General features: G+C 32.0%; 1 protein-coding gene across 1 annotated transcript in view; it reads right to left on the reverse strand.

The window, feature by feature from the left end:
• Positions 1–20,352, reverse strand: part of LOC149779529 (cubilin-like) — a 60,846-nt gene that overhangs the window by 1,983 nt on the left and 38,511 nt on the right. The window contains exons 3-18 of the mRNA XM_089938436.1: positions 19,264–19,370; positions 18,050–18,148; positions 13,887–14,090; positions 13,075–13,221; positions 12,616–12,819; positions 11,887–12,033; positions 8,920–9,132; positions 8,096–8,242; positions 7,644–7,847; positions 6,952–7,098; positions 4,947–5,153; positions 4,148–4,294; positions 3,712–3,915; positions 2,980–3,126; positions 1,683–1,889; positions 889–1,035 (exon numbers count right to left, since the gene is read on the reverse strand). Of these exons, the coding sequence (XP_089794562.1) occupies positions 889–1,035; positions 1,683–1,889; positions 2,980–3,126; positions 3,712–3,915; positions 4,148–4,294; positions 4,947–5,153; positions 6,952–7,098; positions 7,644–7,847; positions 8,096–8,242; positions 8,920–9,132; positions 11,887–12,033; positions 12,616–12,819; positions 13,075–13,221; positions 13,887–14,090; positions 18,050–18,148; positions 19,264–19,370 (2,678 nt within the window). The remainder of the gene's footprint in view (positions 1–888; positions 1,036–1,682; positions 1,890–2,979; positions 3,127–3,711; positions 3,916–4,147; positions 4,295–4,946; positions 5,154–6,951; positions 7,099–7,643; positions 7,848–8,095; positions 8,243–8,919; positions 9,133–11,886; positions 12,034–12,615; positions 12,820–13,074; positions 13,222–13,886; positions 14,091–18,049; positions 18,149–19,263; positions 19,371–20,352) is intronic.

Genomic DNA, 20,352 nt, shown 5'->3' on the forward strand with positions numbered 1-20,352 from the left:
TAGGTCATGCTCAATTTGAAGACCTAGTGTGTAAAATAATACCTGTCATAGAGCTTAATATTTCTTTTGATCTTCGATCTGTTATCAGAAAATAATGATCGGCCATGACGTTGCAGTCGAATCACAACAAATAATGATTATTATTTCTGTAGAAATCTTTGAAAAGATCAGTGCTATATATCGATATTTTAATTACATTGACTATCCTCGTCGCATCGTTTTTTTATAACAACGCTTTATTATCATTTGTATAGCGATATATCCATGTGTCAGACAATGTACAATTCATGTAATGACGTGATATTCATACTTTTCTAAATTAATAAAAAAAGTTAAAGAATTTTGATCTCGAGTTCATTGTTTGGACGCTAAAATAACCAAATTATTCTGTACCTTAAAATGAACATTCAACGATGTCGATTAGATATCATTTAAGATTTTGCTTTACCTACCCAGATATATTTGAAGATAGTCTTTTGAACACTCCGTATTTTTCTCGATATCAATATATGTAATATTGATGGAAATTATATAACTCCTTCTTGCTTCAATGGTCCAGTGGCAGTATAAGTTGTTTTCATATTGGTATGGATAATTTGTTGAGTTCAAAGAATTAGGCCAAGTCTCTGCTGTCAGATATCCGCCACAGCTCCTAACTAAATAAACATACATAAACGAATAAATAAATCAAAGTATACAAGGTAAGTAATTATCTGACTACCTACGTTACGGACATTGCATTGGATTTGAATTTCATTCCGGTTATATAATGAAAATGAGAGATTTGGAAGATTTAAGTATATTTGACGCATACGGTACGATTATATTCAAGTTTTAAACTATCAGAGAAATTAAAATGTTCAGTATTATCTAAAAGTTGACATGTACCTGCATGATATTGGAGTGAAAAGCCTCTACTCGTTCGTGTTCCATCTGTGAAGAAAATGACATCTGCTTTGTTCGACCTCGAGACGAAGATCAAGTCTGTATTATCCTTGGTGCAAATTCTATAGGTCTCCAAATCGTTATATCTACCTGTAAGAATGCACAGCATTATATCTGTTCAAATGAAGATGGATGTGAAGTTTTGTCCAACATTATTCCATAGTATATCTACATTTGTTCTTTGCACTTTCGCTTTAAAACAGACAGATATTTTGTTATTTTCTAGGTATATATATTTCTTCCCATGCATACTATGGTGATATTATTTACGTTACCAATCATTTGCAAATTTCTGAACAAAATAAATAGACTTACTGAAAATTATTGATGTTGACGTGCACGCCGAGATGAATTAATTATCACATATATTTTATCCATTCCGTCCAGATTTTAGATTTAATGGCTGTATCGTACATTTTATGAGCATTATTATTAGTATATCGAATAATATGGGGAATGCAATATAATCACAATATATGTCATGGAAAGAGTGGCTATGATTATCGTAATCCTATATTAATCAGTATTGTGTAATGAACAGCAGGTTCATTTCCCTAAGATTAAACACACATTGCCATTTCAGACGGCAAAGTGCTTCTACATATTCTAAATAAAAGCAGTTAAAAAAGAAGTTTAAAAAGCACAATTAAACCTTTCACAGGAAAGATTGAAATATAGTCTGTCAACAACGAATGATATCACATTCAAGTACACCAACTCGTTCTTAACATTCTTACCTAGACGTATTTTCAGATAATCATCAGAACAATCTGTGCTTTGTTCGAGGTCAATATCGGTTATTCGTATGGCGATTGTGGAATTAATCGGGCCTTGTATTGTCCAATAACAGCGTAGGTTGTTTTCATACGAGTTAGGGTAATTAGGCGAAGTCAGATTAATTGTCCGTGTACTTGCAAAAAGATGCCCAAAACAGCTTGCAACAACTAAGTAAAAAATATAAAGGTCAAATAAGGCAATAAATAATTACTTGTCTCGATTTCTATTTCCCGGCATAAGACATATTGAGCCTCAAGTTTCAATAGATAGATTACATAGCATTAACTGAGTAAATGAAACGATTAAATTCAATCATTAATATATATTTAGTTTTTTCAACTCTCAGCATTGGTCTCCATTTACATTCCAGTCTTGCTAACATATTCAAGGTGGCCATTTCGATGTAACATTCCTTCCATCTCTGTAATCTTTATTCTTGACTTTATGTAATAGTAATGGTTATTATCATCAAATAATTAAGTATTATTGTTATTGTTATTATTATTATCATTAAGTTAACTGTGGTATTATATTAATATACAAACACTTTGTTGCTAATAGCAGATTGCACCTATTTTCCAAACATTCAAATAAATATGTAAAAATACAGAAATCCTTTTGACCCTTGACCTGAAAGCAACTGCATAGTTTAATTCTTCCGTATTTGTTTGTTGTTTGTTTTGGGGGTTTTAATACTTCGGTGGATAGTTTGTAACTAGAGTTGGCTGCAAGTAATATTTATATTCTCTTGAATGCTTTCCTTAAAACATATATCTTAGATCCCTTTACCAAAATCTAAATTCTAAAATAAATACTGCATTTAGACCTCGATCCCGGTGCTATAGTAGTGAAGGTATAAGCACGACTATCAACTTGTTAAGAGTGACGAAAGTAATATAATGATGGAACTACTGTGAAATTATCAAAATAATGGGAACTAAGTTACATTTATTTTTCACTCATTTTAAAATTCGCCATATCTGCAACTACTGTTGATCATTATAAGACTTATAACCTCTCTTGCTTTCTCGTATCTGTACTTGGCTATCCATTCATGTTGCATTTTCAGATTGTTCCAATCTTTGTGTAGTCAATTTATACTTAACGATGCATCTTGGAGTATCATATTATTCTATCAATCTTGCTGTTTTCCTGTTGCTTGCAAATCAGGTTTGGAATAATCAATCATCCTATTACTGTCCTTTATTGATTTTTCACATTTCTAATTTTAACGTTTTCAAAATAATTACTCAATACCTTCCCGATATTGCAATGAAAATCCGGTTTTCGTTGTTGAACCATCTGTGACAAAAATGACATCAGCATCGTTCGACATTGAGAGAAAGTACGAATTGGTACCGATGTCTTCGCAAATCTTATCGGTCTCCAAAAGAGTAATGTTACCTGAAAAAAGGTAGACACGTTAGCGTTTAAATGATTTAATGCTTTTGCAATTAATCGAGTAAATCGACCATTAGCCATCATCTGTGCAATAGGCAAATTATACATTTTGGTCTTGACCTTTGGCCTGAATCAAGTTATAGGTCATGCTCAGTTTGAAGACCTAGGCTGTACGATAATGCCTGTCATATAGCTTAATATTTCGTGTTCATCTTCGATCTATCAGAAAATAATGATCGGCCATGACGTTGCAGTCGAATCACAACAAATAATGATTAATATTTCTGAAGAAATCTTTGTAAAGATCAGTGCTATATATCGATATTTTAATTACATTGACTATCCTGGTCGCATCGTTTTTTATAACAACGCTTTATTATCATTTGCATAGCGATATATCCATGTGTCAGACAATGTACAATTCATGTAATGACGTGATATTCATACTGTTTTATATTTATAAGAAAGTTAAATACTTTTGATCTCGAGTTCATCGTAAGGACTATAAAATAACCAAATTAATATGTACCTTAAAATGAACATTCAAAGATGTCAATTAAATATCATTTAAAATTTTGCATTACCTACCCAAATATATTTGAAGATAGTCCTTTGAACACTTCGTATTTTCCTCGATATCAATATATGTAATATTGATGGAAATTATATAATTCCTTCTAGCTTCAATAGTCCAGTGACAGTATAAGTTGTTTTCATATTGGTCTGGATAATTAGGTGAGTTCAAAGATTTAGGCCAAGTCTCTGCTGTCAGATATCCACCACAGCTCGTAACTAAATAAACATACATAAACGAATACATAAATCAAAGTATACAAGGTAAGTAATTATCGGACTACCTACGTTACGGACATTGTATTGGATTTGAATTTCATTCGGGTTATATAATGAAAATGAGAGATATGGAAGATTTAAGTATATTTGACGCATACGATACGATTATATTCAAGTTTTAAGCTATCAGAGAAATTAAAGTGTTCAGTATTATCTAAAAGTTGACATGCACCTGCATGATATTGGAGTGAAAAGCCTCTACTCGTTTGTGTTCCATCTGTGAAGAAAATGACATCTGCTTTGTTCAACCTCGAGACGAAGATTAAGTCTGTAGTGTCCTTGGTACAAATTCTATAGGTCTCCAAATCGATATATCTACCTGTAAGAATGCACAGCATTACATCAATTCAAATGATGATGGATGTGAATTTTTGTCGAACATTATTGCATATCGTGCGTATTAGATCTAAATTTATTCTTTGCACGGTCGCCTTAAAACAGACATTTTGTTAATTTCCAGGTATAATATTTCTTCCCATATAAACTATGGTGATATTATTTACATGTTACCAATCATTTGCAAATTTCTGAACAAAATAAATAGACTTACTGAAAATTATTGATGTTGACGTGCACGCCCGAGATGAATTAATTATCACATATCTGTTATCCATTCCGTCCAGACTTTAGATTTAATGGCTGTATCGTAGATTTTATAAGTATTCTTATTAGTCTATCGAATAATATGTGGAATGCAATATAAGTACAAAATATGTCATGGAAAGAGTGGCCATGATTATCGTAATCCTATATTACTCAGTATTGTAATGAACAGCAGGTTCATTTCCCTGAGATTAAACATAGATTGCCATTTCAGACGGCAAAGTGCTTCTACATATTCTAAATAGAAACAGTTAAAAAAGAGTTTTAAAAAGCACAATTTAACCTTTCACAGAAAAGATCGAAATATAGTCTGTCAACAACGAATGTTATCACACTGAAGTACACCAACTCGTTCTTAACATTCTTACCTAGACGTATTTTCAGATAATCATCAGAACAATCTGTGCTTTGTTCGAGGTCAATATCGGTTATTCGTATGGCGATTGTGGAATTAATCGGGCCTTGTATGGTCCAATAACAGCGTAGGTTGTTTTCATACGAGTTAGGGTAATTAGGCGAAGTCAGATTTATTGTCCATGTACTTGCATTAAGATTCCCAAAACAGCTTGGAACAACTAAGTAAAAAAATATAAAGGTTAACTAAGGAAATAAATAATTCCTTGTCTGGCTATCTATTTCCCGGGATGATACATATTGAGCCTCAAATTTCAATAAATAGATTATATATATATACTACATGATAATTATCATGCAACAAACTTGATTTTTTTCTAGAAGGATGTACTCTTCACCTCCATCAGGGAATCTGTTTTCTGTTTTAGTTAGTCTTATAACTGATGTTATGATAAGAAATCTATCAGTCCTGCTTTAACACTTGAGGTGTCAGATTGTTTTATGTTGTGTCCAGTTTGAGCTCTGTTTTTATGTTGTTCAAATTATTAAATTTCAAATGTTTTCCCTGGAAATACAAATATGCACTGATAATTCTTGGACAAAGACATTCCCTGGAAATTATACAGAATTCAAAACTGGAATAATAATTTCTGTGATTCAACAATACACTGTTGACACATCAGTACAACGTTGATAATTACAGACGTCATCGCCTTACTTTTTTGATTTTCATCGGGATTTCAACTGTGATTTGCCTAGCACTTTTTATTGATAGGACTTGTGTTTTCATTCTTGGATTGTTTTTGGATTTAATTCGCAATACCGTAAGTTTCTTTTTCTCGTCTTTTCACTTTTTATTCTAGAGAAAAAAATTATTTGTTAAATATTACAAAGCTTCTTGTGTTCACTCTTTTGTCTTAGTTTATTAAGAGCATAGACTCGTATATATATATATATATATATATATATATATATATATATATATATATATATACAAGTTATTTTTTCTTCTGATCTTTGATGGCGTCCTTAGAAATGATATAAAATTAAAGTATTAGTTGGCTTCCATACATATGGGAGTGGAACACATACTTTCAAGGATTAAATTTATCAGTTATCATTTTCTTCGTTATTTAATAACATATCTCTGTACTTAGGTCCCAGTTTTCCTAAACTATTCAGTATATTATGCCCACTGCCGAAATCTCAGTCAATCATTGTTGTTATTATTATTATTATTATTATTATTATTATTATTATTATTATTGTTATTATTATTATTAGTAGTAGTAGTATTATTTTAAATTATTATTATTATTATTATTATTGTTGTTGTTATTGTTGTTTTCTATTGGTATGCAAATTCTGAATTACTGATAACATAATGCATCAAAATTCAAGGAATGAGCTGGTAGAAGAATATTTAAATTATTTCATCTTTGTTTGCTTCTTTGTTTTTGTTGGTCTTTTTAAGGCTAGTGAGTGTACTTTTTGTTGCTATATATAGATTCAATCGTCTATTATGTTGGATAATTTCATTAATATATAAATGTGAGAGAATACTTTATTCACTCAAAGCTAGAAGCAAAATTGTTACTTTCTAATTTAGACATTTTACCTCTAATAAGAAATGAAATAGTGTCCAGTGTAATGTGATGGAACTTGAATATATAATAGTCTCAATAAATGTATCTAAGGTAATCTTCTTTTTTCATTTCAGAATTCGCTACATTGTCAACAGTTATTGATAAATAAGGGAATAAGCATGGCCCTTTGCTTTCCAGTAGTTTAATTTATCCATACGTTCATTTTGTCTTAATGCGTTTACCATCCTGGATGTGGTCAGTTATGAATCTAATGAGGTATCTTGCATTATATTATGGTTGCGTCGATTTTACTGTTTTCTAGTAGTTTGCACATTTAAATTGTAATCATCAATCATCCTATCACTGTCTTGCATGGCCTTCCATGTTTCTAATTTTAATGTTTCCAAAACCATCTAATCCAATTGATCCATACCTCCCTGATATTGCAATGTAAAACCGGTCTTTGCTGTCGAATCGTCTGTGACAAAAATGACATCAGCGAAATTCGAACTTGACAGGAAGTACAAATTCTTATTGTTCTCTCTGCAAATCTTACTGGTCTCCAAACTAGTACTGTTACCTGTATAAATGCAGATGTATCGGTGTTTAAAAGAATGAATGCCTTTGAAATTAATCGAGTTAATTGATCATTTACAGTTATCTATGAAAAGAGCTAACAATTAAAGTTTGGTGGAATGACATTTGTTCTGATTCAAGTTATGTGTCACACACACTGTTTGAAGAATTCCAGCTAATAAATTCTTGATAGATCTTCCGTCTGTTGTCGGAAAATAATGATCAAACTTTCAACCCTATCCCCCGGAATTAAAGCTTAAATATTCTGTCAGAATACTTTTACAGATAATTGTTATATCTTTGTCTTTTGATGCGTTAAATTGACAATCAAAATCGGATCGTATCTGTTAACATATTTTTATTAGCATTGGTAAATGGTTATGACCATTTCTCTGAAAGTGTATATATGAACCACTTCAGGACATGCTATTCACAAACTTCCTCATTATTCAAAAATGCAAACGAGTAATGGGCTTGCATTTTTCGTATAGTTGTTAATACAAAAAAATTAATGTGCCTATTGCCATCAATAAATTAAACCATGTTTACCCAGATATATTTGAAGATAGTCTTTTGAGCACTCCAGAGTTTCTTCGAGATCAATATACGTTATGTTGATGGCAATTCTATAATTGTCCCCTGCTTCAATAGTCCAGTGACAGTATAAGTTGTTTTTATAAAGGTTTGGAAAATTCGGTGAATTCAAAGATGTTGACAATGTCTGTGCTCTTATGTATCCACCACAGTCCGAAACTAAAAATAAATAAATAAACAAAAAATACAAATAAATTAATCAAACAAACATTTCGTAAATAATTAGCTGCCTACTTAAGGTACGTCTATTTTACAATATTTGAATTTAAAAAGAGTTAGATGATAAGTTAATACCGAGATATGGATGTTTTCCATAAGCATGATGCACCATTTAAGTTTCAGACAATCAAAGAATTATAAAGTTCCCAAATAAAAATATTCAGTATTATCTAAATGAGGACATGTACCTGCATGGTATTGAAGTGAAAATCCTCTCGTCGTGCCCAATCCATCTGTGACGAAAATGACATCTATTTTGTTAAATCTCGAGATGAAGATCAAGTCCGTATTGTTCCTGCTGCAAATTCTACCGGTCGTCAGAACGTTAATCCTGTCTGTAAATATGTGCATGTATACGACAACTAAACAAAATTTTTATCTGAAATTTTATCAAATATTAGTGTATATCAGATGTAATAGTTTATCCCTTGTACATATCTAGAGGTTTCTCCTTATATCCCATAGATTTCAATAAGAGATTTGGTTATTGTCTGCTATTTTATAAATGTGTTTATGAAAATATATACATAAGAAACTATCATTTGTGAATCTGTTCCCACATTAATCATTAAATAGCTTTGCGGAAACTTTGGAGACGCTCATCTGAAAGCCTGGATGACTTCCAACACCAAAATTATTTTATTCAGAGTTCATTTATAAATCACGGATTGTCCATTCCGTCCAATTGTCAGTATTTAAAACAAGTATAATGGATTTTATAAGTATTCCAAATACTATTGCCTCTAAAATAAATCGAATGCAATACAATCACAATATATGTCAGTACCAATAATCATGGTAATTCTTCTCTACTCATTGTCTTGAGATGTCAAGCTGTTTCATTTAACTAAGATCTAGTACACATTGTTATTTGTGCTAAGAACGTTTTTCTATATTTCCTCAAACAATCAAAACCACATGTTGATCCTTTATGAAAACGGTCGAACAATAATATGTAATCTACGAATGAAATCACATTGCAGTAATCTGGTTTCGTTTTTAACATTCTTACCTAGATGTATTTCTAGATAATTATAAGAACAAACTGCACTTTCTTGGAGGTCGATATCTATTATTCGTATGGCGATTCTAGAATTCATCGGTGCTTGAATCGTCCAATTACAGCGTAGGTTGTTTTCATAGTTGAAAGGGTAATTAGGTGAGGTCAGTGTCCCTATCCATGTCTGTGCTATAAGATTCCCACCACAGCTTTGAACTAATATAACTATGTAACAAATATAAAAGATATAAAAGAAATAAATACATCAAACGATTTTCGGACTGTATAAATTCTAAACTTTCTGTCGATATCCAATTCTTATCAACATCTATATATAAACAGTAACAAAAAACAAAGAGATTAGGTATGACATCTCTCACCAAGTGATATCAGCAAACAGCGAATTTTAAGCAGTTTGGAAAAATCTAAATTATTAGGATCATCTATAGTTTTTGATAATTTCATCCAATGATACTATTGTTTTCAACACAAAACGCCATATTGCCGTCGCTTTATGCATCATTTGATAGGCTGAAAATGGAAATGATATAACGATACTTTGGATCAAATTAAGTTAATCTTTTACTAAGACAGCTTATCATAAGAATTCACGGAAAGTTGTTGGGATATTTAATGACAGCGGTCGTATTTGATAGCATATTTACATTATTTGAGAGCATTTGAAACGCTTTCATATAAATGCTTTAGCGAAATGTTGTTTGAAAGTAATCTTGGACAAATGTCATCAAGAAAGACTGTTGGTCTATTTAAATTAAAAAGTAGACTAAAATCACACATATCCAGATCAAAGACACGTTCTAACATAAAGTTTACAAGATCATTTACTTTGATTCCAAATATGATTGAACAATGTATTTTAAACTTTTTGAAAGAAGTCTATCTAGTTCTGAAATCGCGCCCATACTTGATTTATACCTAAACGCAAAGAACTCTTCGCTGGTATGATGCTTTCTATGGAAAGTCTTCAAACAATAATATGAATGTACTCAAATATCTTCATCCATATTTCATTCATTATTTTCATTAAATAACTTCAAAGTTTGTTGTTCAGATCGCAAAGACGTCATGTTATAGTATTTCTATGTTTTGTACCAAAGGTCATGTTGGAGATCAGGGCTTCACTATTTACAAATGTTAAAAGACCATGTCTCAATGATGATTTGACTCAAATTTGAATAGATTTTGTTGTGCACCATGATTAGAAGACTTGGTATAAATATCTGTTTGATATTTGTAATAACGGGAAACATATTTTATATCAGATCTGCATCAATTCTACAATTATTACACTACTTCATTACAAAGTTTTATTTTGTGAAGAAAAAAAGGCGTTCTCACTTTGCCCTATAAATGGGGTTAAAGGTGGAACAGATCAGTATCGTTTTGTGCAGGTTCAACTGCCTTTATCACAGCACATTTTATTTACAATTTGGTCGAATTTTTTACTTAGTCATTTCATGAGAAATTTTAATGTAAAGGGATTTTACAAATTAGTTCGCTGTCTCTAAGCACGTTTTGCATAAAAAAATGTTGTTTAATACATTTCTCACTTTGAGTTTCCAACTAACAGCTTCCTGGCGGGACGTGGTGTAATTCAATATTTTATGTCCCTGAATATTCCATGTGTTCCAGACAATATTTTCCATCAGATTAAGTAGTTTAATATCCTACGATATAGACATTACTTTTTCTGGATATTAGACGCAAACTATCCTCATTTATAAAAGTGCAGTTTCTATCGCACTAGAAAATTACTAAACGCTTTCGTTTGTATTCACATACTTTCAAAAACAGAACATTTCGTTCCGGTCAAAAATCTGTGTATTTATCAAGGCAGCTTTGCACATATATGTACTTTAGTCATATTGATATATCTTTGAAAAAACAGAGATCAAATCGGAACAGATAAAATGAGGACAGCAATAATTTATCTTACCCACTTTTTATTTCTTCTGATTTTGTATATGAGTCCTTAGAAATAATATAAAGAAAATGTATTAATTGTCGGCCGTATAGAAGTAGAATGGATCTTTTCATGGGAAAAGGTCATCAATGAATATATTAACATAGCTCTGTACTTTGGTCCAAGTCTTGATAAAATTTTCAGCATATTGTTTGCATTTCCGAAATCTAAATCAGCTTCGAATTATCTCTTTAGCTTGTATAATTTAACTTTCAATAACTATAAGAAAATAATTGTATATTATATGTAGTAATAACAGTCGTAGTAGTAGTTTTGAAATTGTTTTTATTGTTTTGCAAACTCGGTGTTACTAATAACATATGGCATCGAACGTCAGAGAATGAGCTCTTATAAAGATATATGCACACATTAATCTGCGAAGCGCTTTGATCCAAAGTTTAATGCTTAGTGTAGATCAATTCGAGTTTGCTTGTTTTGTTCTTGTTTAATAAAACGAGCGAGTTTCCTGTTCGTTACTATAGAAAGATCCAATACTATTATGATCTTGTATACTTACTTTAATTCATAAATCAGAAAGAATACTTTATTCACTCTAAACTAGAAAATAAACACCATTACATTCTAATGTCAACATCATATATCTAATAAAGAAGGAAATAGTGCCAAATTTAATGGAATGGAACTTGAATGTAAAATAATCTCAGTAAAGGTATCTAAAGTACTCTTCTTTTTTAAAATTCACTAGCTTGTCAACAACTATTGATAAATAAGGGAATAAGCATGGCGCTTTCCTTTCTCGTAGTTTTAATAGTCCATACGTTCCTTTTGTTCTAAAGCGTTTTCCTTTCTGGGTGTGGTCAATTATAAACATAATGAGGTATCTTGCTTTATCATAATATTGCGTCGACTTTACTCTTTTCCACCAGCTCGCACATTTGAATTGTAATCATCAATCATCCTATCAATGTCTTGCATGGCCTTCCATGTTTCTAAATTTAATGTTTCCAAAATTATCTAATCAAACTGATCGATACCTCTCTGATATTGCAATGAGAATCCCGTCTTTGCTGTAGAGCCATCTGTGACAAAAATGACATCAGCGAAATTCGACCTTGACAGGAAGTACAAATATTTATTGTTCCCTCTGCAAATCTTACCGGTCCCCACACTAGTATTGTTACCTGTATAAATGCAGATATATCAGCATTTAAAAGATTTAATACTTTGAAATTAATCGAGTTAATCGAGCGTTCACAATTATCCATTAAAAGGGCGAATAATTAAAGTTTTGTGGAAAGACATTTGTTCTGATTCAAGTTATTTGTCACACACTCTGTTTGAAGAATTTCACCTATATGAAAACACCTGTACCTTTCGCAAATATATTGGGAATAATTAAATTTTTGACAGAACATCCGTCTGTTATCTGAAAATAATGATCGAAATTTTAACCCCATTCCTGCAATTAAAGCTTAAAACTCCTTTGGAATAGTTTACGGATCATTATTAGATGTATTTCTTTCAATGTGTTACATTAACAATCACGATCAGATCGTATCTGATAACAGATATGTATTAGCATTGGTGTACGAATATGACCATTTGTTTGAGAATGACTATAAGAGTCACTTAAAGACATGATTTTCACACTCTTCCTCATTAACCAAAAGTTCAAAATATTAATCATCTTGAATTCATCGTATTGTTGTTAATTCAACAAAATTAATGTGCCCATTGCCATCGACAAATTAAACCATGTTTACCTAGATATATTTGAAGATAATCTTTTGAGCACTCCAACGTTTCTTCGAGATCTATATACGTTATGTGGATGGCAATTCTATAATTGCCCCCTGCTTCAATAGTCCAATGACAGTATAAGTTGTTTTCATACTGGGCTGGAAAATTCGGTGAATTCAAAGATGTTGACCATGCCTGTGCTGTTAGATATGAACCACAGATAGGAACTAAAAATAAATAAATAAATAAAATATACAAATAAGCAAATCAACAAACATTCGGCAAATAATTAGCTGACTACTTATATTATGTCTATTTTACAGGATTTGAATTTAATAAAGGTAGATGATGAAATACAAATATATGGAATTTTTCTATACGTATTATGCATAAGATAAGATTACATTTGAGTTTTAGACAATCAAAGAATTCTCCCATTTTCAAATGAAAATATTCTGTATTATCTAAAAAAGGGCACGTACCTGCTTGATATTGGAGCGAAAATCCTCTATTTGATCCTGTTGCACCAGTGACGAAAATTACGTCTGTTTTGTTAAATCTCGAGATGAAGATCAAGTCTATATTGTTCCGGCTGCAAATTCTATCGGTCTCCAGAATGTTATTGCTATCTGTAAAAATGTACATGTATACACCTACTGAGATTAAGATGTATTTGAATTTTGATCAACTATCAGTTTATATCACATGTATTATTTCCCCCATATACATGTTTACATATTTATCCTTATACCATATGTATTTAAACCAGGACCTTTTTATTTTCAGCTCTTTTATAAATGCGTTTATGACAATATATACATAATTAACTATCTTTTGGTAATCTGTGCCCAAGTTAATTATTAAGCTGCGTTGCTGAGACTTTCGAGGCGCTCACATGAAAGACCGGATGACTTCAATCCCCATCATTATTTGATCCAGGGTTCATTTTATATTTCACAAATTGTCCATTCTGTTCAGGCCTCAAATTTAAAGGAATTATGGTAGATTTCATCAGTATTCAAAATAATATATCCGCTAAATAAATTGAATGCAACAAATCACAATATAGGTCAATAGTAGAAATCATCATGGTGATCCTTCTCTACTCATTGTTTTGAGCTGTCAATGTGTTTAATTTACCTAAGATCCAGTACACCTTGTTATTTCTGGTGGGAATGAATTTTATAATTTTTAAAAGAACAGTAAAACGGAATTGTTCAAAACCAGAAATTGATCTTTCACGACAAATTGAAATTGCACTGCAGTACACTCTTTTCATTCTTAACATTCTTACCTAGATATATTTTCAGATAACCATTGGAACACACTGCTCTTTCTTCGAGGTCGATATCTGTTATTCGTATGGCGATTCTTGAATTCAAAGGCGCTTGAATGGTCCAATTACAACGTAGGTTGTTTATATACATGTAAGGATAATTAGGTGAAGTTAGTGATGTTGTCCGTGTTTGTGCTGTTAGATTCCCTCCACAATTTGCAGCTAAAATTAATGAATTCAATTAACAAAAATAAATAAGATCATATTTAGACTTATATGTCCACCTACTTCACATACTTGGTCTACACTTTGTGCACAAAGGTAATTCCAATCTGTTCGTACATATAAACAATAAAATAAATATTTATGAAACAATGTGGATATTGAGATCTTTTCGCCGTTTTGAATTATAAAGCAGATTAAAAATGAAACATTATAAAACTATTCCTTTTAGATATCAAACTCCTAAGATTTCCATATAGATTCTGAAAGAATAATTGGATTCGTAAGAATTGTGTCTTGTAGTGTTCATCGCAGGTTCTTGCTTATCAGCTTGTCTGTCAAATACCAGAGTACAAATTGCAAGCGCAGTTTGTAAATAAGTTGGGTTAGCAGAGCATTATCTATCGAAAAATTACTTTAGAAGTATGATTCATGATTCATGATCTTGACAAATACGCTGCTTAATGTTGCTCTTTTACCTTCAGTATCATTTTAAGACAGATCAGCTTGAAGTATTATACATATATGACCCTTTCAACTTAAGATGTTTTAGAAGAATTATTCATAGTTGTCTGATCGTCTGTACAATACGAAGATCTGCGTTATTTGTAACGCTTAATTGTCCTGAATGGAAAGATAGTTTTGTTCGATTGTTTCAACTTCTGATAAACGATATCTTAATAAGAATTTGTTTCTGTATTGGTATTGTAAGCATAACATATGTGTCTTTTAGGAGGTCTGCATGTATGATGTCAGTTTGAAAAACTTTGATAAAAAATATTCTGTAAGTTTTTAATTAAAATTCGTTTCAAAAGTTTTGTATTTTTAGCAACGATGTTGATATTTAATATCCTGCATCCTATGTACAAAACTTTAAGGGTGCATAGGGATATGGTCTACATAAAAGTAGGTCGGCTAATGATGTGCAGTTGTGATAAAGATGTATTTGACAGTTGCTTGTTTTAATTTATTTTATTGTTGGTAATACTGGATAGTACATCGGTATCATTTGAATAAATGGGAAAGACATCAAGAACCAACTTAGCAGAGGTCGTCTGTTTGGAGTCTGCCCCGTATTGGCTGGAAAGAGAATCATCGAAGTTGAGTATAGGTGAGACCTATATTTGACAATATGACACAACATACTACTCTGACTTCATGGTCACGAGGCCCGGTCTGATCAATCTGGAGCTGTGTTATAAAAATTTCATTTCAGTGAGCCCATGCTTTTAAATGGTCACCATTATCATTAAAGCAGCGTAATGTTCTCCTTGGAACCTTACAATCGACATGATCCCTGAGAGTGTTTGCTAGAGAATACCTCTCCGTTTAGTCTTGAGTTGAGAAACGCAATAAATGAGGCTAAATCACTGTCCATTTTGTTGCCCTTCGGGGAGGATTGTGAGCACAAGTGACAAATTAATATGCCTCCAATATGTGAAACGTAAAAATAGTAAGATTCCTGGTATCCAAAAAATAGGGAATAATTCGACCAGTGATGCTGAAGAGGACACTTTTTAGTCTCCTTAAATTATCCAAGATGTTTCATCATTAAGGCGAATGATGATAATCAAAAGCTAGCTAAGCTACGACTTTCGTTATAGCTAATGCACTTAAGGACTTTGTCGTAGAGTCAAAGAGCGTTAAAACTGTAGCTCCCGTAGAATGCTTGAAGAGTGCAGCCGCAACGCTAGCTCTGACAATCTGCTTCTGCCACTCCAATGCTCGAAAATCTTAGATCTCAAAAGGTCTACCAAATGAAACAAAATAACATTCGCCCCAAAGGAAATTCATTCTGATAACATGTTCATCCAGTCTTTCTACTGCACAACTTTGTCTACACCAGTGAATGCCAGATTCTACTATATCCCAGTTGTCCATTACACTGTTAGTCTTTTGTGATGCTTTTACTGCAGAAATATGGCCACCACAAAGATCGCTCCAAGAGGATACTAGCCTACCCGACATCTAGTTCACAGTATTGACGAAAACCCGAATGAACAGTCATTCAAACCGATGGTGAACCAAATACCGCACAAAAATAAAAATACTTAAATCCAGTCAACAAAAGAGGCAGCAAATGATTTTCCCGATTGGATGCAGAGACAATATAACACATAAAGATGTCCAACTCTACGATAAAAAGCTGGTTACATCTGGCTCACCAAAGCAGCAGCCAAATTAGTGCATATAGCTATAAAAAAAACTCGTTCATATTTTTGCATTCAAATACAGTAACCTATAAGTAAAATGGAATTGCCGAGGCATAAAGCAAATATTGATTAAAATTACTCTTATTCCTAAAGAAGAGGACTCATGACTGTGCAATTGACAATTGAAAGGGCGTCATAATCAATGTGTTCAGTCAAATTTGATCGAGCTCAGTTGAAATAGTTTTAACAACGACCGCTAAACATTTTGCAGCTATTAGCAAATGCTGCGATATTATTATGCAGATATGCACTTAAGTGTTTCATTTAATGCCTTATCCAAATTCTGTTGTACAGTTCCAGGAAAGTTCAAAATTAAAGAAAAGCTTTTTCTGTTGTTTTTTTTTTTAAATTTTTCTAATTTATTTATTTATTCATTGACTAGCGATTATAGTCATATTTTATTATATACCTCTATCACTTGTTCAAACTGGAACGGCTAAAAGACCATTATGTTTTCTGTGCAGCAGTGTTCGAGAAAGAGCAGTATAAAGATTTTTCTTTTTAAATTTCAGATCTGCTTCATAATTATATGAAAGAAGTTTTCATCTCAACATAAATTTCATTAGATTTAGTTAAATTTGTGTCAGTGATTTTCGAGAATATGTCGTTTAAAGGTCAAAATAAGTTTAGTAACAGGAGTCAACTATGTTTATACATTCGAATGACATGGTGGTCTCCGTTAAGCATTTTTCAGAAGAAATTATTTAAAAAATATAAAAAATGCTTTTTTATTTATTTTATAAGAGCCGCCAAATACAGTGTCTAGTTGCCATCATTTGTAAATATTATAAAGGCTTTACGGCAAGGTGCTTTCAAATTTAGTCAAATTTGAGTGAATTCTTGTGTGGGTGTTTTAGGAAAGGTGGATTGTTTCGCTTCTATTTTAAGCAATAGTTGCAATAATTGATGGAATGGTTGTTGTTTCATTTATCTGGTTGGGGTATTCTGGTGAATATGTTGGTGACATTGTATAATGTTGTCAGATATCCTATACAACTAGTAGTAAACTAAAGAAATAAATAAAAGGATAATGAAGTAAATGAACAAAAAAATTGAAAATATGCAAAGTAGTTAACTAAGCAAAGCCTTTATATAATTTTGATTTTATTCAGTATTATTTATTAAATAATTACGATTCGATTACAAATTAGCTTTAGATTTCCATAGAATGATGTCAGAAATGTCAAATATTTATGATAACTATATTGTTCACCTCTGCTTATTTGTTTGATTCAAACTTGAATCGGTTCTGTACCCATCTCCATTCTTCATGTCGGCATAAAGAATTGTTTTCATGTGTAACACATTTATCGAATATTGAATAATACAAGTTCACATTTAAATGTAGTCACGTTTTAATTTCATCAGCAGCTTAAACGAACGGCCCTCAACATTCTCAAGGCAAGGACTAAGCAAGGATCCTCATTAAACAACTTTATAATTGATCATCATTAACTTTGCCCAGTTATCCATACTTGGGTTTGTCAGATAAAACATTTAGTCATAATGCATGTAGTCATTGTCTGTCCAATCACTGATCTTAGGGATTTAGTTTTCATATTTTTAAAAAATGCAACGTATATTTTTCCTTTCATATGAATGACACGCACTTAATCGTCAATTTTATAATTATAATGCAAGCGTCATATTAAAGAAGTTAGTGTTGTTCAAAATGTTTCATTTGGAAATAGTGACAACGAAATTATAAACGATAATTATCAAATAATAGAATAATCATTCCGATACCTTGACGTTTGACGAGAAATAATTGTTTGCCAAACATGTCTTTCATGTCTGGATGCGTCCGTATTTCTGTACCCCCTCCATCTGTAGACATGTTCATACCTAAAAGGATATATATATATATATATATATATATATATATATATATATATATATATATATATATATATATATATATATATATATTCTGAGTGATTTACAGGACCAAGCGCAACCAAGTATTTTGTCTGCTCCTACTGAAAAAATAAAAGTATATACATTTTAAAAACCTAGTAACATCTTCTGTCGACTTTATGGAATTGATGAAAATCGGATATGTTGTTTCCATTCATAAAGATATCGATAACATACCGATATATTATGTATTGTGATAAATGTATTTATATCTAGTGGGAGGCTTAATATTCTCTTGTAAGTTAAGATATTCAAAATCCATTTAGGCTTTTATGTAATTGGGATTTTCACTAACGGACATCCAATTAAATCTAACTGAAAATGATACAAATCTGATATGCAATAGGGTCGTCGTGACTGCAGTCTAGAAACTCTTGTTGCCGCCATTTGCTATGAACAGATAACTGTCTCGAGCTATGCATTTAGCCACTATTTTCATTTCGGGCACACCTTGACAGTCACCGAGAAAAATGCAGTGATCTTCTATCCATTACACTAGGTTCAAAATAAAAGGCCATGACATAGAATGTTGTACTAAACTTACAATTTTTTGTGAACACGTTAACTCAAATATAGAGGAAAATATTTTGTTACCAAATATGGTGCATTAAAGTTTTGTCAGAGGATCTCAGATTGTTGCAGTACTCAGCATTTAAAATAAATAAAATAAAGAAATGTATCGTGGTTTCCTGGCATAATTATCAGCCAGTGGAGCATTACACAGTTCGAGGAAATATTGATGTTAGTTTATAGAATGTGAGCCATAGGCAAATCACATCGACATTGTTAAACAAAGACGGAATTTGAAAAACATCAATTTGAAGATTCTGGTGATTATTGTAAAGTGATTCTTATTATTATTATTTCTCAACAGTGAAATTAATTGTGAGGATTTAAAATGTAATATACTGTTCAAACATTACTGCAAAGCTAAGATCAGATATATATGTTGATGTATAGAGTAATTGCTACTACATAGCAGTAGTAGTAAATTCAACTGAGCAACGTAGACACTGTTCATTTTAAAGTACAACTTTACTCACGAATTGTGCAGAGCTGGTCTCCATTGTTCTTCCATCCGTTGCAACAATATCGAACGGAATACATTCTTGATGTCTGTCGACTCTTCCACTCCTTGCAAGTATGTTCACTATAAAGATGATTAGTCAAAATAATCATATTTAAGACATAATATCTTCCTTAAATGTATGTCTCTAACATACAAATGTTTGCAAATAAAAAGAGGGCATGTTGTCATAGATTCATTAACCTCGTTTAGAGCTACTCATTCATAGCAGTTATTCAAACCAAACTCGAATAATAAATATCACGTGTGGCTGATTAATGTGCAAAGGACGCATTAGCCAATCGGGATGGATCAAACGTAATTGTTGCCACATATCTCGTCCACTCCTCTTAAAAGCGACACACCAATGAAGCAAGACCTGAGGGTCTAAAATTTAAAAGCTGGTTAGCAACTGACCTCATATATGTGACCCGCTAACCCCACCTTATCCAAACCTTTTCTTGTCCCATCAATATTAAACAAACTTACTAAATAAGTTACCAATACAGTTTTAATCTAATAAACGACAAATGGAGAAATGTCAAATTTATTCTTGCTGGTGGAAAGGATGTGTCTTGATAGCACTCTTAAATGAGATCATAGTCTATTTCTCTCTGAGATCATTGAGATCAAGAGGAAGATCATTGTAAGTAGCTGGGCCTTCATTTTGTGGAAATGAACATTTTCGATAGAACTTAGTTTCTCCGTGGGAATACTTAATATTCGAGTGTCAGATGATGAGCGCAAGCTTCTAGCAGGATTATACACACGGGTGAGATCAGATCTGTATTTCAGAACAGAAGTAGTCACAAATTGTAACAGAGGAAAGAGATTTTGCGTTTGATTCTACTGCCAGCCTTTTAGTCATTGGAGTTTGTAGAGAAGTGGGGTGGTATGATCAGTTCTTTGTGCTCTACGAATTATCCTAGCTACAGTGTTTCGTAATTGTTTTAGTTTCTGCAGAAGACACATAGGAAAACCAGAAAGAAGAGTGCCACTGCCCATATTCCAAGTATAGTGCTGTACAAGTGTTCAGGAGATGCTGGTGCAGTGAGAGTGAGAGAGA

Source organism: Sinohyriopsis cumingii, chromosome 17, assembly GCF_028554795.1.
Source record: "Sinohyriopsis cumingii isolate HCF-2022 chromosome 17, ASM2855479v2, whole genome shotgun sequence".
Classification (NCBI taxonomy): Eukaryota; Metazoa; Mollusca; class Bivalvia; order Unionida; family Unionidae; genus Sinohyriopsis; species Sinohyriopsis cumingii.